At 36.3% G+C, this 25,915-nt stretch overlaps 1 protein-coding gene across 7 annotated transcripts in view; it reads right to left on the minus strand.

The window, feature by feature from the left end:
- Positions 1–1,143: 1,143 nt before the first annotated feature.
- Positions 1,144–25,915, minus strand: part of TASOR (transcription activation suppressor) — a 33,942-nt gene continuing 9,170 nt past the window's right edge. The window contains exons 3-24 of one of the 7 annotated variants that reach the window (XM_026096299.2): positions 25,635–25,727; positions 24,623–24,695; positions 23,120–23,211; positions 22,614–22,772; positions 21,408–21,535; positions 20,727–20,758; positions 19,921–20,026; positions 19,407–19,510; positions 19,207–19,310; positions 18,909–18,981; positions 18,699–18,773; positions 16,421–17,137; positions 14,220–14,398; positions 11,451–11,595; positions 10,013–10,069; positions 5,786–6,729; positions 5,071–5,193; positions 4,316–4,475; positions 3,524–3,632; positions 3,173–3,351; positions 2,930–3,088; positions 1,144–2,273 (exon numbers count right to left, since the gene is read on the minus strand). In XM_026096299.2, coding sequence (XP_025952084.2) covers positions 1,714–2,273; positions 2,930–3,088; positions 3,173–3,351; positions 3,524–3,632; positions 4,316–4,475; positions 5,071–5,193; positions 5,786–6,729; positions 10,013–10,069; positions 11,451–11,595; positions 14,220–14,398; positions 16,421–17,137; positions 18,699–18,773; positions 18,909–18,981; positions 19,207–19,310; positions 19,407–19,510; positions 19,921–20,026; positions 20,727–20,758; positions 21,408–21,535; positions 22,614–22,772; positions 23,120–23,211; positions 24,623–24,695; positions 25,635–25,727 — 4,371 coding nt within the window. In that variant the 3' untranslated portion in view covers positions 1,144–1,713. Of the gene's footprint in view, positions 2,554–2,929; positions 3,089–3,172; positions 3,352–3,523; positions 3,633–4,315; positions 4,476–5,070; positions 5,194–5,785; positions 6,730–10,012; positions 10,070–11,450; positions 11,596–14,219; positions 14,663–16,420; positions 17,138–18,698; positions 18,774–18,908; positions 18,982–19,206; positions 19,311–19,406; positions 19,511–19,920; positions 20,027–20,726; positions 20,759–21,407; positions 21,536–22,613; positions 22,773–23,119; positions 23,212–24,622; positions 24,696–25,634; positions 25,728–25,915 lie in introns of all 7 variants that reach the window. The other 6 variants (XM_064518917.1, XM_026096297.2, XM_064518918.1 and 3 more) reach the window with 6 other exon arrangements.

The raw sequence follows: 25,915 nt of genomic DNA on the forward strand, positions 1-25,915 counted from the left end.
GGATAACTTTAGCTAAAGGCATTTCTCTTCTAGATCACTGCAGAAGACCCATAACGTAACTTCACGTTAGCTGATCTGTGATACAGCCTATTTAAAAAATGCCACAGAACCTCCAAACTGAGATTCTTCCCAGCAGCAACTGTTTCTAGACATAGCCTGAATATGATGGTATCTTAGGGCAGTAGCTGCCCGTCCCTCTCCATATGCACACCAAGTCATGTAATAGGTCAGGATCTCCACCTGATGTTACATTTAGTAGAACAGCTTTGCACAAAATTAAGGTTTAATTCATATGAAGGAATTTTTCAGAAAAAAACAGTCTTACTTATTTGCCATGGTTGGGGTGATAACAAATGCTATACTAGGCTCCTACTGTTTTGTTTTTAATTTAAACTAAACAACTGTTTATTAGAGGGGAAACCTTCAATTCTAGGAAAAATGTTGTTGTTGTTGTTTTAAAGCTACCACCTTACCAACAGTATTTGTCCCAACTAAACTGTATAGCTCTACAGTCATGTAGTTTCAAACACTTGTACCTTGCACTGTACCACACATTATACATAAAAGAACTAAAATTAAACTATAAATAGAAAAACCATTAGACTTTGAACAACTTAAAAAGAACAATAAGCATAAGAGTCAGGGCATTAGTGCAAGCAAAAACAACAATTTAAGAACAAAGGTAGTCTGAAAATTGCCAGCTGTTTTTCTACCTACTGCTGTTTTCCAGAAGTCTTTCTGCTTGAGATGATGATGCACTAAATGAGTCAATGTTAGCCTTCAGTTTAAAGAGAACTGCTTGGGAAACAGAAGTTTAACTCAACAGATGTAAAATTAAAAAGGACAAGGTAAAGAAAAAGATAAAAATCCATACTTATGACAATACTAGTTTAAAAAACAGGAATCCTTGTGATGAAGTGGAAGAGGAATGAGGTTTCTAATGCAAGTTTAAACTACCACGCTCATTAAAACCAGATTTGTCCTTCTCTTGTAACTGTAATGGCAAGATAAAAGTTTTAGGACCATCTTGATGATTCTGCAGTAAGCATAGAATATCAAACACAGAAGACTGCTATTCATGAAATAAAGTTTGGGTATGCTTTATGTATTTTGAAAACAATATAAAAACACAGACAATGCAACTTGTTAGTAAGTCCCTTGTGCATTAAGAGTTTATTTTATTTTTGTAATGGACTGCACCATTGGTTACTCTAATTGAGGTATTTAGCCAAAATCCAGTATATATTCATTAAAATAACTACACTGCCTTATAGTATGTAAAAACATTTGTACAAAATTTGTGTCAAATGTCAAATAAATACATAAGTTTTGATATTTATGTAAAGAAAAGTGATTTGGATACTATTACAGTTAAAAAATTTGCTGTTTCACATATTATAGGCAAACATTCAGTTTTACATTAGGACAGACTTCAAACTGAAGCCCAAGTACAAGTAAAATACAAATGTAGAAACTTAAAAGTGCCAACAAACAAGATAATTCAAGTACAATAAATGTTGAAAAATATATATTTATTTATTTCAATTTTCAGATGCTTTCAACAAGTACAGGCCATCTTTATTTAAATAAGACAAGAAAACATTTGAGATAAAGGACAAGAAACATTTTGTTCCAGAATAAAATAGAAATTGTTAATCCACCATTTTAGAAACAGAAAAGTCCACAGCAACTTTTAAAAAAAGACTTGCGAGTTTATTTGTGTTTTGAATATGGCCTGGAAGAATCACAATTTATATCCCAGCTACCAGGCGATGACGACTTTTCTGTATCCACGCTCTGACTGTAAGCAGATAGAAAATAACTGCCCCCTTCTTGGTTTTGACTTGTAGAAATTGGGTAAGTTGTTCCCAGAAAAGTCTGATGAGTGAGTACATTAAAGTGACTGAATTGATGGGACATGCTTAATTGTCTGCTATGAACTTGGAAGTTATTGAAAGGAACTTGTTCAACTGAATTTTGTTTTTCTCCTTCAGCAGAGCATGTTGTAGAAACCGGAGTACTTGGTAGTATCTCTTCCAAGTCAATTTTAGAAGTCTTTTCCATCAAACCAATTTGTGCTTCAGGAGATAACTCTGTAACTGATATGCAGCTCTCTTTTGAAACTACTCCATATGAGCCCTTGGCCTCTCTCTGCAAAGCTTCCAAATGAGTATCATACTTAGAGGCATCATTGCAGATTTCTATTTGTGATGTTTCATCCCCTGAATCCAGAGACATGTCCTCCTCATCCTTTTCATCGTTTTCTACAAGAACTACATTAAGAAAAAAGAGAAGTCCTATTCTATTGAAATACAAACTTTTGTTAGAAAAGCTATACACTACTCACAGAGTGTTATGCTTCAGGTCTGTAAGTCCATTATCACTTAAGTCTTGGTCTTCTGCCACTCTTGTTCACTTACTCAACATACACACTTAACCCTCTGTGTGAGTGTCCAGTTATTCCGATGCTAAAAGCTTCTGCGCATTGTGTTCATGTTTAGTGTTGGGAAATCCCAACTCCCAGCTCCAAAGGGGTTAATGTCAAAACAGCATCTAAAGTTATACAGTAGGTCAGTATTTGATCAGACAATTAAAGGAGTACAATTACTGACATCTCAGTTCTCAGTTTCTAAAAAACTATCATTAAGCTTATCCTTTCCTGAAAACAGAATGGAATTCCACTTCGGCACTCATCTACTTTCTTGGATACCACATTAGCTTGTAATTATGTATTTAAGATCTCTTTTGGCACTCCATCCCAGCTGCTTTCCCCCATCACTTAAAATAAAAAAAGAGTAGCTTGAGAGTTGGGTTTTCCTTGCCCTCTGTAGTGTTCACTTACGAAAAGAGTAAAGGCATACTATTTCAAAGACCTCCACCCCATACATCTAATTAGATGAAAAAAAAGTTTAAGTGCTTTGAATATTACCTGATTGTCTTTCGTGAACTTCAGAGGGGGGGATGCTGTTCTCTTCAGTAACTGAGTTGTGATACCCAACAAGACTTCTAAAATTTTGCATGAAGTCATCAACAGTTGCAACTACTATTCCGTTGTCAGCATAACTGGAAAGTGTTTTGAGGTTCTTTTCTAAATATATAGAAGGAGATTTTATGTTAATGTTTACCACTTAGTATCCAGAAAGGGAGAGAAGTTTCCATATTTTATTTTTACCTGTTAAGAAGACAACATGTCTCTGTTGTATATTTTGAGCCTGGAGCCTGATAAGACAGTCTAATTCTGGAGCATTTCGAGTTTGAGAATCACAATTGTGGTACGACAGAATTTCAACCAAGTGCTGCTTTTGATAGGTATTCAAAAGCGTCAGCAGACTCAGGGCATTAGCATTCATTCTGGAATAAAAACAAACCCACTGTTAAAGAGGTACTTGATTTAAGGTCAGTCTAAATATTAAATATAGATCAAGAGATGAACAGAATATTGAGTTCTATTTAATTGGGTTTTTGAGAGTGTAATTTAAAACAGAAGCATTTTATCAACTGGTATGTGAAGAACACTGCTTACCTCCCCAGCTCTTTAAGTTTTTTTTGTATTTTGCAGTGGACTTTCCACTGCCATTTCCCATCTGGGGTATTGAGATCCTCAAGAAACTTTAAGAATTGTTTTAGTTTATCTGTTTTGGAAATATTAGAAACAGAAGTTAAATTTTGTGGTACACAAATCAAAAATACTACTTCGGTGCATACATAAAAACTTTTCTCAGCTATCTTTAGTAGTTACACAACTATGAACATTATCCCCGGTACTTTAGGTTTTCTTCTTCCTAGTAGATTAGTCACTGACTATATTCCAAAACTGAGTTTGTTTTTTGGTGATCAGATCCGTAACAACGGTGTCTGCTTACATAAAAGCTGAATTCTACCATGCATGATCTGTGTGGTTAATATATCTATAAAAAGCTGGTAAATTGGTTAACTATTCCATTTTAAATAGTGAAAGAATGTAATTTTCTAGTATTCTTGACTAGATTATTTGTGGATTGAGTAATAAGGAAGAAAAGGTCTGTATACATAACTAAACAGTCTAACACAGAAAGACAAGATTAAGTTGTTTAAAGTAATAATTATCATAGTATCCAAGTTCACATGTTCTCCAGAAAGGCCAATGAGGTAGGTGAGACACTGAACTAGTTCTGCAAAAAGCTTGCAATAACCATCTCTGAAAATCAGATGGAGAACTTCACTGTTCTGAATATAGCCTCTTTCTCAAATGCTGAAATTGAAACTTATAACTCAGGCAAAAAAAAAAAGAAAAGAAAAAAAGAGACACGCACACACACCCAGTCCCCACACTTACCTACTGTGATGGACTCTGGATTAAGGACAGATTCATCTGACACAATAAAACCACCAGACACAAACAGTTCATTGTAAGTGTGATTTTTCACATCATCCAAGCTATCAACACCCGCAAAGCTGACACAAGAAAGCCTCTTCAAAGTTACCAAGCCAGGTATCTGTTTAAAAATGTTGTAAATCACAGATGTATAAGAGGAAAAATAAAAAAAAAAAAAAAAAGCAAAAAGAGGAACTGAAGAATTTTCCTCTGCTACCTATAATATCAAATACCAAGTATCAAATTTCAAAACACATTTTCCAAGTTCCTGTTTGTCTCTTGCCTTGGGAGTTACGCTCTCAAAAACATTACAGGAGTGAGACACAGTGGAAGCTGAGCGCTTAAAATAGTTTTATTTTCTGTCCAATATGCAGTCATAACCCACGGCTGTTAGGAATACCTGGAGTAATTTGACAGCTGCCTTCACTTGCCATTAGAGCATCACAGAAGTAGGAGCAAAACTACTCTGGCTTCTATACAACTTTATGACTAGTAAGAATAAATACTCATTAAAACATGTATTTGGAGGCAGATGACATTATGGGCATATGATGTAGCAAGACTAGATATTGTCACAACCAGTTTTGTTTTTCAGAAGGCAACTAAATACAGTCTTCCTTTAAATGCTTTGCTATGAGAAAATAACTATTCAAAATGAGCTCTTACTATATGTTAACAGTAATTTTCTACAGTACTCATTTATTTATGTAAATTACCTTATGGATGAGGTTGGCAATGTCTTCATTTTGAATAATTATCAACAGTTTATCGAGTGCAGCTCTTCTTTTAAGGAATTGTTCTGGATGGCTCTCTGTGTTACCTAATTTTGTAAGATACTCCTACACCACAGAAAGGTAAGTTGGTGAAAAAAAAAAGCAAAGAGGTGGTTAGACCAGAACAATCCCCGCAAGTTTCATGCAAAGCTATTCCAATGACGCTGTTAAATAAGTTTTCCATTCAAATATAACTCAGGGTGACTACTTTTCTTGTCTTTTTGATACATTTAGAAGAAATATATAGCAATACAAAAATAGGTCATTTTAGCAAGTCCTTCTTAAAGAATAGCACATGAAGTGGCCAACTGACAGCCTATCAAAACTGCATGAGTTCTCAAGTAAAACCAGAAGTTACTATTATTTCACTTTCAACTTTAATCTTATCCATTCGAACATGCAAAGACAGCAAACTCTATAAATGATCTGAACTATTAATTGGGAAAGCAGAATTATGTGCAAGCTAAATAAGACTACCTTGAAACCTCAAACAAGAACTGAAACAGGACAGCCTACTTTGGTGATTCAATCAAAAATCTTCTTTTGAAACAGATCTCTGACTGTGTTTGCAAGTCCAGTTTTGTCCATTCTGGTTTGAAGGACCATGCATACCCTTATATTTTAACACTAAGGATAGGATGCATTGGAACATATTTACCTTGATTTCTTTGCACAGAGTGCTTTCCTCCTCTTCATGAATATAAAATTTCACAGTGTTTTTCTGTACATCTTTAATAATTTTGACCAAACTGTTAAATACTTCAGGCTTTAACTGGCTTATAAAATCAGAAAGGGCTGGTTGGGTTGAAATGCTTAAGTTCTCTGGGGATTTCTCAGTCTTTTCTGGTGGCTCTATCAGATCACCACTGGAAGATGTTTGATCAGATGTCAACTCATCCTCTGTTTTGGCATTGACATGATCTAATTCCTCTTTCACTAAGGGCAAGCTTGATGAACGCTGCTCCTCAGTATCTGCATCCTCCACAATATTATTATACAATGGCTCTGATGACAATGCCGTGTCTAAGTCCCCACAAGCAGGCAACACTTCTGAGGGAGGATTCAGTGCAGTGTTAGTAACTGCATCTGCTGATTCAGGACTAGAATACGTTGGTGGAGTATGCCTACTGCACGAAGAGGACAAAATAACACTATTCAACTTCTCACTCAGTGTCTCTATATATTCTTGGACAGAAATCTCTGATGCCTGTAAACATATGTATTCAGAAAGTCTCATTATCCTCTCTCGAGCCGAGAAGACTGGTGTGGACATTCCACTGACATAGGCAATATTCTTTTGCTGCAGAATTTCCTGAATCTTTCTTGCAAAGAGATTATATTCTTCTAATAGTGTAGTCTCTATTACTGCACTTATGGAATGCTTAGTTGTAAAAGGCTGATCTGCTAGCCCACACTGATCATCAAGTTTTTCCACTTGTCTTGTATAAAGTCCATCTTCTGCTGTCCCCTTTTGTGTGTCTGCAAATGGAGAGTATGGAAACTGATAATCAGAACTTCTCTGTCTATTTATTACCCGGGGGTCATTAGGAAAGGCATCCTTTGGTGGTAAATGCACCAGTGGTTCCTCTGGTGATTTCAGACCTATATAAGAAGAGTTCATCATTATCATCTCATATTTGACAAAGAGTAAGTACTATACCATTGATAAAATAAAAACTCCAAAACACAGTTTTTAGATAGCATTAGTCCCATCCTCCCAATCACTTAAATCCAAAAATCAAGTGTTACTGTTCAGCTGATGGTCAGAAGCTAGAAAATTTAATCTCTGAGACCATACAGCAATAAATTCGAAGTTTGCTCAGAAAAGCAGAATGCAAGCAATTTTCCCAGAGATAACAACTGATTAACCACAACAGCAGTTCAGTTACCTCAATTAAAAAACAAACAAACAAAAAAATCAAATGAGAAATTGAGCGGGGTGACAAATTATTCAGATATTTCATTTAGCTACTAGCCAATAATCCCGAGACTTCCAGAAAGCATGTTTAGCCACACACCATCTTATGGAATTAAACTGCAAATTACATACTGTATGTTCAATCTCGCAATTAAGAACAGAAGCTTTCTGCCTAAAAACATATGATACAAGTCTTATGATAATTATTGATCCACAGTACCAAGTATGCCATAAGGAGTGCTGAAAGCCTCCCATACCTCAGAGATCATTTCTGCAAGTCAGTTTCTTTACCATCCGCATTCAAACTTTTGTTAAATTTGTTTAAAAAAGAAAAAAAAAAGTCACACTTAATGACCTATATACTGTGAAGGTTTTAGAGGCTGCATCTATATATACACAGATATTTCAGATATATACAGGTACTTCTGCATATATCTGTTTCAGAAATACTTTGCTACTTCAAAAGAGATATTTAAAAAAATACTGTATTATTGTTACAGCTAAAACAAGTGTAAGCAGAAAAACAAAACAAAGATTTCTGGAACAGAAGCAATAATCAAATAGTATAATTCAATTTCAAAAAGCTACTGTTCCTTTGAAACACATTTATCTTTTTGTAGTCAGTTTAAAAAGTTATACTATTTCCTAATCTGAGCATGCCCATCCATAGCTAAAGGGAAGAAATCTGCCACTAAGAAGATTCCCTTTTCGGGGTCACAGTGTCAGCTTGTAGCTATTTTATGCCACTAGAGTGATACAGAGAAACCAGAAATGTGGTGCCATGTTATTTTCTTTATCAATGAAACTAAGTGTTCTTTCCTCATCCTCCAAAACACATTCATCAAGTCAACTAAATGTCTAGTTTTCTTAAAAAGCAGAGATAAATCAGGTCATTCCAATTAGTTCCATTTATTTTATTTGAACCTGGTTTTCTGTTGCTCTGTCCCTTCACTGTTGACCTATACCTTTTGCATACTCAAATACTAGTTTTAAAAAGACTTAGAACTCAGCACCAAATCATAATGTGAACAGAGTAAACTCAGTTTAATCTACTTTGAGATACAGAGTACTTGAGAATAGATTATGTATCTCATTCTTCTTGAGCTGCTTAACAATTATAAGCTACATCACTTGTTTTCAAGAAATACTGTATTATTGTACTATAAGCAACTCTTAGGAGAACCAAAAGATTAAAAGCTATAATGTTGCTTTACATTTGGGGATATTTTTATATAGCTTCTTACATTTTCAATACAGCCAGTCAGTTACATACCAATTTTTAGCAATGAAATTTTGTTCTATGGCTCTCCTGCCTGCACCCCCAATACAGGTAAATTTTCAAATCCCAAAGTTATTGAAAGAGGTAGCACACAATCCACTCATGCTGTTTTGAGAGAAAATTGCTGCAACAACTATATTAGGAAAAAGTCCTCATGGTATATATGAGTAAGAACACATGCTAGACTGATGACATGACACTTGTGGATACAAAACTGTCCAGCAAAAAAGAAACATCGTTTAAAAAAAAGCTGTAGTAAAAAATGTAAAACAGAACTGAAACAGAAAGATAAACTGCTGAATGAGAATAAAAATCCAAAATATTATCTAACACTTAAAAAGCAGGATGGGGGAGGAGATTAGACTAAAATCACCGTTATTTAAATAGAATTCTTTAAAGGTCGTATCCTTCATAGATCTACACCTTTGGGTCACAACTCCTCACAGAAAACCAAATGCATCAGCAAAGAGAGGGGAAACAAACAAAAAAGTTCAACTATTAAAGCACAACATATGATTTTGAATACATTCTTCCTCAGTAATACCTGACTAGCCAGGTATGTCAGAGAAGTTAGAAAAGGGACTACCTGAAAACGATCTTGGAAAGAAAAGCTACTTAACAGTTGCTAAAGAAAGTTACTGTGCCTTCAGATTTAGAGTCAAATTCTTCAATGCTTTTAAGAGAGGTCTTTCTACAGTGACTCCAGCCAGAAAGAGAATTCTTGGGCATGTTTATTTTGAAATCAGAAATTCAAATAATACCTGACAAGAACATTCTGTTTCTTAGTATGCAAGATGAATGTCATCAAAAGCCATCACTTTTGACAATGTTTATAAATGCATTAATCTTCTCTTACATGAGAAGGAAGAACACGCAAGAACAAACACCATTTTCGGACTCAGTGTCTAAAGCCAAAGATCAGTCCCATGGGTTTGCTAAGATACACACGCACAAGTTAGCTTTTAAAAGTATGACTCAGGTTTGCTTACTATTGTCAGAAGTTTAGATTACGTAATCATGAAGAAATGAACAATGACATGATACAGAAGTAGCCCAGATGAGTTAGGGAAATCTCCTCTGACCTTTTCTGAGGTGTATCGGGGAGAAACAAGATGAGCTCTCCACTCCTCAAGTCACAAGCTACAAAGAGTTTAGTTCTTACAGTAAGTTTAGCTGAACATGACCTCTGTATTAACAGTAAAACATACTTTTGTTTAAAAAATGATGAAAATAAGAGATCACTAATTTGCCTTCCTGCAGTTGTGTAAAGATGGAAAAGTAAGACTGATGTTCTCTGACCTCCTTTCTACAGCTACCTTGCTGGAACAAAGAGAAACGAGCAAGCCATCAGATGTACAAAGCCATCAGTTGCAGAAAGGAACAGCAGCTTCCTTTAAATTATACTACTGATTTGATCTTAATTCCTTAGAATGAAAATTCAAGGCCCCTTGAAGATACAGGAAGATACGCTCAATAAAATCAAGTGCCAGTAGACCAAAATTTGAAAGGCTCTTTTGACTTTCCTACTGCCTTCTTGATGTACTTCAGTAAAATGATTTAATTCACTGAATAGCATATTATTGATCTCATCCTAAGTTTTCTGATGAAAATTCAACAGTAGGTGAGACTATAAGCTGCTCAGTAGTTTAGGCCATAACGACATAGGCAAAAAAATCCACTCTTCTCACCTGTTTGCTTATCTTCGTGTTTTTCCAGTTGATCCTCTTGACCTCTTCCTGCCCCTCCTGAAGGAGAGCAGCAGTTAGCATTTGTAGACTTTCTCAGTATTTATATAGCACCTTTTACATGACCATATTACAGAACTAGTCAATACTTCTTGCAGTAAGAGCTAATTTGAAGAACTGACCTCCTAGAAACTTAAGAAATCCAGCACTGCCCAAGACAGCCTTTTACATCTCTGGAGAACAGCAGACGTCAGAAGACTTCAGAGAAAAACTTTATTTTTCTAGTAAGATTTGTGAAGTGCTAAAGCCTCACAGATGACTGTGCAAAGTGTCAACAGTCAATTGACAAACCCTTGCGTTAACTCCTACCTCCAATGTCTACGATGTGAACTTTTGAGCTGCCTAATCATCCACTTTGCTTGTTACCTCTGCAACCATATCTTTGTCTCTATGCCCAGTGGCCATTTCCTCCAAGAGCAAAAGAAATATGTTCTATCCAAACAACTTGACAGCCCCTGTACTCTGTCTACTCAGCAAAATGACAGAACAGATTTTTGATGTTTAACACTAAGAAGCTGCAGAAGATGTGATCCAAAATTTCCCTACCATTTCTTTGAAAGGTCTACGAATACTGTGGAGGGAAATGCATTTCCCCTGCCCTCCTCCCGTCCTGGCCAAGAAAAAAAAGGAAAAAGAAGAAATCTGCAGAACTACACAACAGGATGGATATCAGAAGAGTCTAAAAGACAGATTCCAGCATTCCTAGAAAATTATCAGCAATTAGTAACTTTTTACTCAGACTGTGCAGATAACCCATTCTATCTTGGATTAGTCATAAAAGGACTTGATTTCCAGCCTTGAATTTAGAGGTCCTGATGACTACTCCTACCACCCAGTCTCCACACCCTTCAAAGGCATGCTGTTAAGTCTTCCCAAGAATTGATATTGTTGACTCATCAAGAAGTAGAACAAGAAGCTTTGTTTATAATATTATTTAAGATTTAAACGTTTACATAAAGACAAAGACCATGTAGCACTTCTATTAGAAGAGCTTGATGCAGTAAGAATTGGACTCATTTGTATAAGGATAACACAGTTTTCATGACTTTTCCAAATTAGTACTTGCAATTATACTGAAAGATTCAAGTTCAAACACTGAATCCAGAACAGCTGCATGCCTTACCAGATAAATACTCAAGTACCAGCATTTCTAAATTATGCCAATATGCACCAAAAGCAAAACTTATCCATCAGTACCTGAAATGTTTTCATCCAGCAGATTTCTGTATTAGTCAAATATTAGAAACAACTGCACAGTACATCATAAACTTGTGTTACCAACACATGAGACCCAAGAACAGGATCTATGAAAGATACAAACCTTTAGAACATTGTTTGTTTCACTATTTGCAGCAACATAAGAGTTATTAACCCTTCTTACCTGTAATTGGAATAAGTTTCCAGTGCATTCCAACTTCTCCTATATTATTTGAGTTGGAATGTTGCCTGCGATAAGCATGTTCTATAGGTGTACTAGGACAGGGACTGCAGTCTTCAAAACTACTAACACTTCCAGTGCTTGCTTCCTAAAAACAATAAAAATTCTTAGTTCAAAACTGCTTTTGCTTATTTAGTTATCAAACTTTCAAATACTAAACAGCTGAACAATAATAATGTGCCAGAGTTCACCAGTATAATGGAAACTTTACCTTCAACCAAATCAAGTCAAAGTTAGCAGTATTTAAATACAAGTTTCATTTACCCATTTGATCATTTCTGACACAGACATCTTTGTTGATGGTCTATCACTAAGTCCTAAGGCACATGCCTTAGAGAACAGACTTGGGGGGGGGAGGGCAGCAGAATGAGGGGTAGAGAGGAGGGAAAGATGGTTTAGGAAAACGATCTGCTGCTTAGCCTTTTTTCAGGCTGTTTCTTCATAGCTGACTAAAGCTATGAAACGGTGGCATTATTGAGAAACTGCCTGTAACTAGTATTAAATCCTTGAACAATCCAATTTCATCTCGAATTCCAGATGTTTAAAAGTTCTCTTAAGCAAAAAGCATAATTTACAGGTAGGACAGACTGTTTCCTGCTCAGTGACTTAGAAACTGGGCTTTCTATAGAAGTACCAATTACAGAGACCATAAAAGAACCCATCTGCAGAGTAATGTGAACATCACCGAACTGGGGCATGGGGAACTCTGAGCCCTAAACACAAGAGCTTTCTTGAAAGGATGTTCTGACAATTATATGCTAACATGAAAAGCACGCCTGGGACACATCTACTCCACACCACTGCACAAAGGAGGCACAGAAAGAGAGGTAGGCAAGATTTTAAGTGTTAAGGATTGTTCAACTGTGCTCCCCCTAAAATAAATAAATAAAACCCAAAATGACACCAACTCAAACAATGGCAAAACAAAGCCAGTTCCATCTCCCAATCAACTTTAATATCCATACAGCATGAAAGACCTTCTGCTATGCACCTTTCAGTAATTCTTTCCTATTCAGACACTAAAACAAGCACATCATCTTTCCTCAATGCAAAACTGGAAGATAAGGACTGTGAGATCCTCACTTCTGCTTACAAGTGAATGGCACTTCCCAGTCCTGTAAAATGCCTGCTCCTTTTTGCTTTGTCAGAGAGAGAGTACACTACGGAGAGGCTGGGCCAAGAGCAATTTCCAAAACTGAAGCAGGGACTGCGAGAAGAGCAAAAGCACACTTGATGCTTTATGATTATAAAGCATGAAGAATCACTTTATTAACCCCGAAGTACCATCACCAGAAAAGGTCACTAACTCGCACCAAGAGTTAAGACTAAGAAACTCAGTCAGCCAGGGCGAGCTGTTGCTAACCACTCCTCCTCCTTTTTTAAATTAATATAAAGCGTATCTAGTTCCCAAGGACAATTGACTTAGTTTTGCCAATCTGTTCTGTCAAGACAAGAGAGACAGCTATCATTAAAAGCCCGACTCTCATTCTGCTTCTTTGGAACAGCCGTTGCTCACCTGTGCATAAGGATGTTAAAGTCACTGCCAGCCAACTCTAAATATCAAATACAGAATGCAGTTTCACTTCCTCCACTTTCTTGCTTATGACCAAGAAAGTAGTAGGCAGAAAAAGGTCTTGAAATTATACTGCCTGTGACTGATAGATTTATTTTGGATTGCATTTTGTGGGGAGGGCGAAGAATTCTAGACTTCTAAACTTTGAAAGAGATTATCTCAACTCAAATCTGGTCCATAGAACAGTGCCAAACAAAAGAAGGAAGAACATACGCCTTTTTTGTGACTGAGATGGGACATCATAATAATGACCAGTTTGTCATAGCCAAACCACCTCTGTATCCGATCTATAAGATTAAGAGAAAGAGGGGAAACCCTAGAGAAACAGTATAATGAACACTGAGCCGTCCCACAGTTGTCATCCACCTCCCATCTTTTCGGGGTGGGGTGTCAAAAATCACAACTAACATAGTCAATCATGAATGGCCTGTCCCAGTACCATTACACTGAGAGGGTCCATATGGAACAGCAGCTCCTTCTGCCTTACATTCCATTTGCTAGAAATGTAACAGCTAGGTACTTTACTATGTGAGAGGCTCTCAAACGTCTCCTTACTTTGTTTCAGGTTCAGGAATCCCCAATACCCTAGCCAGATCAAGAATCACCCCAAAAGAATGAAGAAGATAGGAAGGCAGTATGCAAACTCTGTTATAGATAACACTGTAACTGTTTCATGCAACAACCTGGTAAGCAAGGCAAGAGCCAGAATATCCAATTTTTGTAAGAGGTAGAAGAAAACTTCAAGGCTTTGGTCTCAGCAAACATGTAATGCTTATGATACACCACAGTCATTAACAGAATGAGATAAGTTTTGTTGCCTATTGCAAGAGCACCAGATATGACAGTTACTGAAAAGCTGAGTGCGGAAGACTGACCATGTTTGCTTTACATCTTTCTGATGTTCTTAATTCCTATTTCTGACAGAAAGAGTAGACATAAAGAACCAAGAACACACATCTTTCAGAGTTTAAACAAACTAAATATTTTCTGTATACAACCCTATCAGGCCAAATTTTCTTCACAGAAAAATTAGTACTTATCTATGTTTTTGGATCCAACAATTAGAAGTATTTTTTCATTCATTCTGATAATATTTATCAAAATAGCACACTGATTACCAGCACGGCAGTTTCACTTACTTTTAAACGTAGTGTGTGTTCAAGGCCTACTTCATTAGCTGAAATCCGTAGATCAACATCAACAGGGTAGGGTAAACATGCTGCATCACTGTCCAGTACCAGTGGACTCTGTGGGTCCTTAAAGTTAACATTTTCAGCCTGAGCAGTATTAGGAAGCTCATGATCATCTTTGTCCTGTGCTGGAATGGATTCATATTCATATTTTTGTCTCAGATCCTCTTCAATTTCATCAGTGCTTAATCCTAAAGCTTGATTTACAGACCGTGTCAACGATGAATCCAAGTGTCCTGCACTAGCTAGCGTTTCTAAAAGCAGTTTAATGAGGCCATGCGTGTCAGTAACAGCAGGGTCGGATACATCTTGCTGCCTCAAGTCAGTATCATGTCCACCAAGACCAGTAATAATTGAGAAAACAGAGTGTGGCGATTCCGAGGTTCTGCCCCCTTAGGGTGGGGGGAGAAGGGGAAAAGTAATCCATTACTAAGTTTTAAAATAAAAGCAAAACCAGACCCCCAAACACCTACCACCATCTTACTCTTTAGCATCAGTTCATAAAATACACATACATTTATACTCTTTATATAAATTTTCAGCAGGGAAGATAAGAGGGCAGTTTCTAGAGCTAAAAGTCTCTCCCAGATTAAATAATTGTTACTTCAAGCCACTCGATACCACACTATTTCATATTTAAACAGAAGTCACATCCTATGAACTGCATTTTTACAGAAACTTTGTACAATTCTCCCTCACTTGATGGGAAAAAAAGATTTGAGCAAAATATTTACTTCTCTCCTTTCTATCATTAGTGCTCCAAAAGCTGATGAATAACTTAATGCTTAATCTCCCCAAGTTATTGTAGACTAAGCATAATTATAAAACTTTACCATTCCTATTTACACCAAACATAACTTAAAAACAGAGTTTTTATTCTTCTACTAATCCCCTTTTCTCACCTTTCTTTATAAAATCATGGGTATTTTTCTTTGAAAGAGACAGGCTGAAGAACTGCTTTAAGTATCTGATTAACTGCCAACTCATTTATGACATATAGAATGATTTAAGGACTGTTTGACTAATAAAAAAATCAAATCAGGCTTAGTTACTTAGGCTCAGAGTATTTTAGGTAAAATTTTTTTGCAAGACAAATATTACTTTTAGGATTATGCAAAAATGTGGAAATTCAAACCACAGGTGTTGGTGTTTAGGTTAACTGAAGGAGTTGAGTAAAAATTTAGTTTTAAAAAGATATTGTTTTGATTTCAGACAGGTAGAAATGTAGCCATGTATTCTACATTAATAATCAATGTAAAAAAAACCTGAAGCATCATGGCAAGAACTATCATGTAAGCTACCCTCTGTTTCCCTCTCCTCCGTCCCCACATGCCAGTATCTTTCTCCTCCTCTCAAAAGGGAGACTTATGCCTAGTATCAGTTAATTTATCTTCTGAAGTAAACACATGTACACACCAGAATAACTGACAGTTGATTATAAAACCCTCTCCTTCTTCCGGCTACCCTTCTCCCTCCTTGGCCCTCTTTCTGAAGGAGACCTGTTTCATTGCCCAAAAAAAGGGGTCATGGAAGCAGAAATCAAAAGGTTTTCTGGGAGATCTTAAGTATCAGATATTATCTGAGATAATTACCTTAATTTTAGATGCAGATATTTCATGTACAAAACCAATTCCATCTTAAAACTATTTATCTGTTTCAGTTCTCCCGCTATCAACATTATCAGTTAATTCAAAACTTAACTGTGTTCGTGCTTAGAAGTTTAACTCTCATTTTCAGTCTAAATGTATTAATTAATAATATGGGGTATTGTAGCCATAAAGAATTAGAGCAATGACAGAAGTTAAAGTTTGCAGAAGACACTAGGTATCAGAAGTCTGCTCAACAACTTTTCAAATACTTTCAAATATAGAGTACTAAACAAGCTCTTTGGAAGTCAGCCTTCTTCCCAAAGGGATGGGGCAAAAGCAGCTTCCATGACAACTGCTGTTAACTTATCTTCTAGAATGAGACAACCTACATAAAAATAGAAACTACGTCTCTATTGATAAATCTCAAGTCAGTGTTTAAATGAAGCAATCATGCATTAAAATACCCATAATAAAGAAAAAAATTATTCAATTTATAAAGGCTAAATTTCAATATGCTTTTAATTAAAAGATTAAAGAGGAACTAAACAAAGTGTGTCTTACCTTCATATTGACAACTGTTCTCTGAAGATTCACTGATTTTGAAATGTTTCCGCAAATTTTCAGACTGTTTTTCTAGCTTCCGTTTCAGACCACTTTTATTTCTAAGATCTTCAGGGTCTGACTCTCCACCTACATTTTTTTTCCTACACTGGATTAAGTTAATAAGCTCTTTGAGTCTATCAGGATCATAATCTCCTGGATGAGGGGCTTTTCGCTTGGCAGCAGGAACTTCACATTTTGAACCGATTCTTTTCCCGATTTTTGTATTTGCAAAATCGGGGTCTTCTTCCGCGGCTTCATAATCTGAGATGGGACTGAACTGTTGAAGTTTCTGATTTACCTCCACCAATTCCTTAGCTCTCGAAACAGGTAGCTGATATGCCTCACAACCAAAAATATAGTTTTGCAAGGAGCTGTCAACATGAGATTTATTTTTTGGAGCAGAATAAAGAAATTTTTTGTCATCCAACCGTGATTCGTATGGATATAACACAAATTCTCTATATTTTCCAGAGCCACTATAGAATCTTCTCAAGTATTCATTTATATACTTTTCCACAACAGTATTGAAATCTGCAGTAGTGTCCTTACGAGACTGGATTAAAGCAAAGTGTAGAGACTGAATAAACTTTGTGAATTCCGGAACGATCTCCTGATTGTCCTGTAACACCATGGTAGCTGAATTTTTCTGTGCTCCAAATGGAACATTTTTTTGTGCTGCCACAGGAGAAAAGTTAATTTCTCATTAAAATCAAATCATAAAGCTATAAATAAATTACATCTCGTTAACAGTACTATAAATATTTGATGAAACAGAGTTTGGAAAGACTGTGAAGAGATAATCCAAGCCAAAAAAAGGAATTTTTTGTGAAGTGATCAGCTTAAAGCCTATTTAAGAGTCAACTTATGCATATTCATGAAGAATTGCCTAATTTCATCATTTTGTAGTAAGCTGTATCCTAGATACACACACAACTTCCAGTTTAAATCACTTCATTGGCCATTCTAAAAGAAGGTCACCTTGCAGGCTTACGAAGGTTTACCAAAGGACAGGCTGTCTAAAGGCTCACTGCAAGAAACAGGGAAAGCACAACCCCTTCCCAGGCAGTCCTGCCCCATCCATTGTGCTGCTTCTAAACTCACTGAACCCTTCTATAAGGGGATTCAGCTTAGTAACCCAGTGGAAAGCTATATTGCTTTTTCACTTCTTTGCAAACCAATACAACTCCATAAATCAAAAAGCTGCAACAAGTACCAGAGACCCAGCATGAGGTAAGCAATAGGGGGATGTGGACTTCCCACTGTTGGCAATGATAAGCTGTTAGATCCTCTTAGCACATCCTTGAAACAGGAGCTCAAGGAAGCGCCAGTTATCTCATTTTCATTCACAGTACTTTTCCCCACCTCCACCACAGACTGAAACCTTTCCCCATTCAAATTTAAAAAGTAATGAGAAATACAGAATGAGGTAAGAATCCAGGAAGCAGCCAGGACTTAGGACAAGAACTTGGGCTGCAGTGATCTTCTTTGTAAGAGTAAAATGTCTGGGAAGTGCTAGTTTTTGACCATAATGCTTCTAACTATTTCACAGCAAGCTAAAAAGAAGCGTATTCTGCCTCTAGTACTGCTCATCGCAAATTTCAACTGTAGAAGATTAAAGTCTCATCCAGAAACACCCAAGTTCTACTAAAACCAAGTCATTTCAATCATCCATCATTACATGCTTTCAGCAAGATTTTCTTTGCTCATTTACTCAGTGAATGGTGCATATCCCAGTGCAAACCAACCCAACCAACCTGAAATCAAACTACAGTTACATTAAAGCCTGTCAAATATTTTGTCCTTAGTGTTCTGATATTTAAAAAAAAAAAAAAAAGAAAGAAAAGAAAAGAAAAAGCCGCCCTCATACTTATGAAGTGCAATGATATTCCTAACATATAGACCTGTTGGGACACTAATGCCCAGTTCTACTAGAATAATAAATAAATAAATAAATAAATAAAAACAACCCCCACACACATACACAGACACTCTCAAGAAATTAATAACATTTTACTTTTTAAAGTATGAATAAATTAACAGCAAGTAACTCGTGTGGTAAAGACATCTGTGAAGGAACACTTTTTGGACACTATTCTCATAACCACAACCAACTCAAACTCTGTTCTTCCCAGTTTACAACAACAGGTTATATGATTACAAAGACTTCAGTAGGCCATAACATAAACTAGATTAAAATGAGCAGCTACACAACACTCTCAGCAGTAAATGAACTTACCTGACCTCATTACACCTCTAGGTTCTGGAAACAGAAACAATGCATGTAGCATGCGGGACCGTCCAGTTTGGTGTTCTAGCACATAAAAACAAAACAAAACCTGTTAGGAATGAGAAGCCCCCTGTATTTCAAAAGACAATCTAGTACTCAAAAACCCAAACCCCTGAAAAAGGAAAAAACCCCAAAGACAAAAAAGCTGAGTGTGCATACCATAAGGTGATGTCATTTGCCAAGGAGAAAGAAGAAAAAGAAATCCTCTGTCCAGAAGTGGTTTAACAAGAACCTGTTTTTAAGCAAAAGAATTATACAGTCTCAAACAAGAAAAGATCAAGACATTTGCTCACTAGCAGTGTTCTTACTCTCCCTAGGCTGAATTCCATCAAATGGCAAATAGTGCAATGATACAATCTTCTACAATATGCCAGCTAAGGAATTCTAGCAAGATCCTGGATATTACTAATTAGTAAAATTATTTTGAAAAATGAACAGTCAAATCTGTGCCACTCACAAGTTTCTCTTTCTCCAGCTTTTGAAGTAAACCCTCCAAGTGACCACCAGAACGGGACTTTTCCACAACTTCATAAAGACTACAGTACATTCCGTTCTTTAACACTGATGAGAGGGAAAAAAAGAAAAAAGAAACAAAACTGTAATTCAGAAAAGTTTTAAGAATTTTCAAGTTTAAAAAATAAAACTAGAACTCTTTACCTTCTTTTGCTCCTTGGTAAGTTTCTTTATAGAACAATGCTGGTGAAAATTTTTTCTTCAACTGATCAATGCTCACAACTTTCTCAATATCAAGCTTCTCAGGACTGGAGACAAAGGTTGAGGGGGAGAGGGAGAAAAATAAATAAAGAACACTTTTTTTTTTTCCCATAGTCCTACCCTCATTGATCAGGTAAGAATTATCAAATACATGCTCTTAAAAATCTATTCCTTGGGCTATCTTGAGAGTCAGGAGCATTTATACCTGCAAGGATGCATGTCATTTAAAAGAAAAATCAAACAACTGAGGAAACAAAGAACAGAGACTAGGCTGACGAAGGGTTGCATACACAAACTAAAACAAGCTCTGGACACCCCTAAGTGACTCAAGAGTCTAGCCAATGCGTATGTTAGCCTTTCAACTAAACATATTGTCTCCAAAATTCACCAGTCTTGAATAAAACAGTTTTAACACAGCAATATTTTTAAATATTATTCTTTAAACAGTAATACTCACAGCTTGCATGGAAGGAGAGGACGTGCTGCTGACTTCAAAGAAACATGGCACAAAAGTTTCCCTTTATTCCAGAGCTGTCCCCTCCATAATGTATAGTTAGTTTTATCTATATTAAGATGGAGACAGAAGTAAAGATTAAGTGAAACCACCTGTTAGGAGGGACCAAAAGGAAATGGTAATAAAGAGGCTGCCAAATCTCCAAAAGCAGTTTTGAAGAAGTAATACAGTTTAGTAGACAATAGTATGTTAAGTATTAAGTTAAAAGGTAAAAGAAAGGGATTTTTGCTATTCTATCTTCTTTTGACCTGCTCTGAGCAAAGTAAAGGAGGCTGGTAAGTGACCTCTACCTGTCTATATAAGCATGTCCCCATTCCACAGATGCTGGCAATAACATCCTCTTTCCTTACCTCTACTACCAATCACTTTCATACATGTGAGTATTTTGCTTGAATGAGGGTCAAAAGAAGAGGAGGACAAAAGATCGTATCATTTGAAGTGCTTCTGCACAACAGAATCAGGAACAGAAGGTAAGTTCTTACTATGTTATAGGTAGAAGAGGAAGGGGGAAAAAAAAAAACCTTCTGATATTGTTCAGTTGTTCCCTGGTAACAGAAGGTAACACCTCAAGGTGTCTGTTAGGTCTGACATCAAGAAGACATCCCTGCAATCAGTATGGTACAGTATAAAAGTTAGGCAGACATAACTAAGCAATGTTCCCAGTTAAATGCAAATGAAACTGTATGGGAAAAAATGTCCAATACATTCCTTGCCTGTATTACAGAAGTCATACATTTCCATATACGTACCTGTACTTCTATCTGTGTTGAAGCTGTTGGATCTAACAAAAAAAAAAAAAAAAAGAAAGAAAAAAAGACAAACAGAATGACTAGCTTGATACAGAAGCTTCTGTCTACTAAATATTACATTAAGGGTGCTTTATTAGTCTAACAAATAGCAATACCAGTACTATGCTAACATCAAGCTACCACTGTTGCAGCAACTTGCCTGATTTTAGGTATCTTGTATAGCTGCTTTAGCACTACATAGAGCAGTAGAGTCCCCAGATATGGATGCCCTCATATCAGTATAGATATCATTACATCTGTAATTAACTGCCTATTTAGATACTCTCTTATTCAACCAGTAAGAAAACACCCACAAAGAGTTCAGTGACAAAGTACATAAAACATTTTTTAGAATACCAACCAAGATACCCCGTGAACATTTTTACGTCTGAAGATTTCCTCTACTGAGCAAAAAACACCTTCTACATGGATTCCACAGGTGAGAAGTGCAGCAAAAATATTTCCTGCAAGAGAGGCCAGCGGCACCTCTTGCTTTGAGCTACAAATATTTATTACACTAAGTCCCTGTGACATATCCGTGCATTTCAGAGATGTTCATCCAAACCAATTCTAAGTCATTATCTAGAGTTATAAATTCTTCATGTTGGATACCCTCTTTCTGAAATTCATTTCCTAGCTTACCTTGATGGGGGCAAAAACTTCGGTACTTGCACCATTTCATCTTTGTAAGTAAATGAAACAACAGCATAAGGACAAACATGTCTTGGTCTTCGTCTTATCTCATCAAAGCCATATTCATAAAAGTAGTACTAAAAAAGAAGTGAACATAATGTTAAATTAGAAACCTGGTAAACTATATTTTACAAATACGCTAACGGTCTGTGACCTTTCTTCCCTGAAACACATGCTCTTTGTTCCACAGGACTAGCTCTCAAAATCTACCTCGTGATTAATTATTTGAATAAACAAAGTGAAACAGTTTAGAATTTTGAAAAACATTATGCCAAATATTAACTGATAAATACAAAAAAGGCATTCAATCAAAAAAAGGTTTTGTCATGGAGGCAACTAAATACTATCGTGAATTTTGGATTCCATCCCTTCTTCAGCCACAAAGCTCTTGAATGAAAGAAGAATGTTAACTAAGGCAAGCTCTTTGTGATGAAAAATTAAAAAACCCACACATTAATTTCCTAGACATCTGATTTGGCACCAGCTCCGATTTATAGAAATCAACAGAAATGATAATATTAAACAGAATGCTTTATAGTAAGTAGTCTGAAATCTACGGAGCTGATGGACCAATCTGACCGCAACAGCAGCATGTGATAGACAAGCACTGAATAGTGAGGGAATAAGTAAAGGAATGGAGAGATTCAGAACTAATTCCATTCTCTCCTCCCTCAACATTTCTAAACCTGAGAATTCAGGAGGAAAAAAAACAAAACAAAACCAAAAAATGCTGTTCTTTCCTAGCCAATGTCTTCCCTTTTAGGAGTCCATTTAACGCCTACTAGCCAGTTCTACTTCTGCACTTCAGACTTCAGGTACTAGTCTTTTCCCCTCCCCAGCCTGTACTCCAGTCCCATGTACATTGCCTAGCCACTTCCTATTTCCACCTGCTTCCTAATCTGAAGGAGAATTTCTCCATCAGGTCCAAAAGGGAGTAGGTACATGCAAGGGAAACAGGAGAGGCTGACATCTTGTTCTGTAATTCGTAATACAGCCTATTACGAGCAATAGCTGTGGGCTATTTTTCAACATACACCAGCCTGGGGCTTTAGAAGACGCGTTCAGCATTGGTTAAATCTTCAGGTAATTTAGCAGTTTAGATCTGTTTTTAAACTTCTTATATAAGAAGTTAATGCATGCTCAGCTTTCCTCTACCTGAGTAAGTTCATATGCTCGATAAGCCAACAAGGAAGTTACTTTATTTGCATTTTTTGAAACATGACACTCATGTTTTGGAGTTGGATCTAATGCACTCTTTACTGTTGATTCCATTGCTTTCACACCAATGTGGTCATATATGCTTTTCATTTTTCCCTGTAATAAAACACAAGAAGTATATTTGTCAGCTCTTCCCTGCAGACTGGCAAACTGCTTCAAGTGCAAGAGAAAGTAAGAGTAAGCAGAAGAAAACAAGCCATAAAAAGCCATTTATGAGAGTATATTCTCTTCATACTTTCAAAGAAAAGGTACATTTTTGCTCTTTATAAAAATCTACTATTCTTTATTTAACCTCAATGTCAACATAGGATTTTAAACCTGGCAGGTTTTTAGATTCTCTATAGGCAGACAGTTGTATGAATGGAGGTAATAAGTAAGGTTAAAGAACACCTTTATTATATTAATAAGCTATATAGTCTTTCAAGAATAAGTGAGAAATATACCTTTATTATTTTAAAAATAATCACATCTCCAGTTGCTCCAGCTTCTAGTGGATTGGCTTGCAATAAATCAGCATACCTGGAGATATACACACCTGAGAGGAGCATAGAAAAAACACATTATACTGAATGTTAAAATATTGGTTTAGAAATGTAAGAAGCACTACAAGAGACTAAAGCTCAACGTCTTCCAGTCAATAAAGATACAACAATTTTTCAGCAATATAATCAAGGAAAGGTATAAGGGCATGTTCACAACTTGCAATTTAGAGACATCGGAAAAACTGTTTACTTGCACCAACTCTATTTTTTATGTCTCCATGAAATACCATGAAATACCACAGCATAATTTGGCCACTAACTCAGTTTGAAAGGAACATAGCTGCATTAGTGAAAGTTTTGCGACCAAGCAAACAAGCCCTATCCAACAGTTATACAGATACTGCTTTCAATTCTTTTAACAGCTGACACCCCTCTGTGCAACATCCAGTTGCGCAACGTGGATATAAACAGTGAAATATCCTCCAACTACTTGCTGGGAAATAAGGCAGGAAAACACTGGCATCTTCAGCCATCTTTCACATTACACTGTTGACAGGAATACACTGGTTTGCCATTGTGAAGTTACACTTGCATGGAGAAGAAAGGTAAAATGATTTGCTTTTCAAAACTTCAAACATAATTTTGTAGATTTTAAGGCCTCGAACAAGCACTGCTGTTTGTTGGTCCAGCTGAATGTATCAGATCAAGTAACTGTAATTGAATTCAAGTACTCAGAAAAGCATCCATTTTCCTTAGATTTCCCTCATTCCAAGTCTGTATTTCACAGTTCTGATAAACTGTTTACTGTTTTGAACAGAAAAGATACTGGAAAAGACCCATACTTTTTTTTTAAATATGCAACTGTTTTGCTTTAATTTCAAACATTCGTATTTTCACCTCTGTATAATGCTCCTCTGCATACACTCTACTCACTGCACATACAGGATGATACAGTTATTTCTCAATTTCCTATCTGAAAAGCTTTGCAAACTTTCATTATAAGGCACTCTTTCAAATCTTGTAAAAACATTCATGTCTCCTTCAACTGTCCAACATTATTTAACTATGTCCTCCTCATATTTGTGGATTCAATAATTTCACTTCTATCTACGACAACGCTAAGTATTCCTGTTTGGTATTTCCAAACGCATGCACTCCACGCACAGAGCCAGAGACTGCATTAGTTCTTTGGCCTCTGAATTTACTAGGAAGACACAATGTATCGTTTTGACTTGAGACAAAAAGAGAATTACTTCTTCCCTTTAGGAAAGCAATTTAAATAAGCTGATCAAAAACACAGCAATGAAATTATGTTCTGAAGTCAATTCCTTTTGCTAAAAATATCTAGCCATGATTTTCCTGCAGTAAGTGCTACAACACGGGCAGAAAGCTTACACAACCGCATTATGCTATCTGTCGAGTCACAACAAATAATATCAACGTATACAACCACAAGATAGTTACCCATGGTAGGGCTGCCGAGAATTGTTATTTTGGAGTGGCCCACCTGCAGCCCCTTCTCACATATGCTTTGGACCTGCAGAGAACAGAGATATTACTATTCAAGCAAATCTATCCAGAAAGCCGGAATATGAACAGAACAGTAAGAAACACTGTTACAGAATTCTGATTGAACTTAAAAAACAAACCATCCAGAGCTAAGACTAGTCTAAACTGCTAAATAAACTGTTAAACTGTGTGAGTCATCAACACTCAACATAAAGAAGTTACACAGACTTAACCATATGTAAAAACACAGCTTCCCTAGACCTTAGGCATACTTTATTGGAAATTACTTGTTTTTAAATAAACAAAACAGAAGTGAACCTGCTGAAATCCTGTCTCTACAATGACAGGAAAAGCACAGATCCCTCCCTTTCCATGACTTTAATCGGGGGGAGGGGGGAAAAAAAGAAGATCCAAAAGATAAGGTACATTTCCTAATATTAAGGAAGGTTTTGTAGGACAAATGTATACTTGGGGCATGCAAATCCACTAAAAATGGACCTTTATACCATCTTGTCTATATACTAAGTTGCATTTCTTGCCTAATAAATAGGTCTCATGGGCATACACAGGAAAGGAGGAAGTGAACTATGGTTGTTTTCATGTTAAAAGTAGTTTTAAATAGTTCTCTTTAAGGTATCCTCAAGAATTAATTCTTGACTCCTCTCAAAAAAAAGAAAAAAAAATCCATCCTCCAAATATACCCTGTCATCTATAAATCAGAGCCTAAATCAGAGAAGACAATTTTGCAGAGATGTGTAAAGGGAGTACCTTAAAATCGCAGAGAATAAAGGATTTAAACTGTGACATGGTAACACTCCTCCTTCCCACCTTTCTACGCCTATCAGTGCTGAATTTTGAAGACATAACTTTAAGATTAACAATAAATGTATTGATAAAAACATTAGGCTTGAGAAAACACCTCTATAACTAAAATAAAAACATTGTATACGCAATTTTGTTTTCTTACCTGAGGTCGATCAACCATCAGAAACGCATAGGTCTCAGAAAGCTCTTTTTCTAGGCGACCATCAAATTTCAGCTCTCTGCGTTTTTCTGTGAACTGTTATCAGAGTAAGTTCTTAGCATAAGCAAACAAGTAACTGCTACTGCATTTAAGTCACAGTATCACTGTTTGAAGGCCCCATCTATGTTAGCAGATCCAAGTACAGAAAAATATACAAAAGGTAACTTGAATGACATAACTGTATACTAAAATTCAATTTGTAAGATTTTTATACACATGAGAAA

This window comes from Dromaius novaehollandiae, chromosome 12 (genome assembly GCF_036370855.1).
Source record: "Dromaius novaehollandiae isolate bDroNov1 chromosome 12, bDroNov1.hap1, whole genome shotgun sequence".
Taxonomy (NCBI): domain Eukaryota; kingdom Metazoa; phylum Chordata; class Aves; order Casuariiformes; family Dromaiidae; genus Dromaius; species Dromaius novaehollandiae.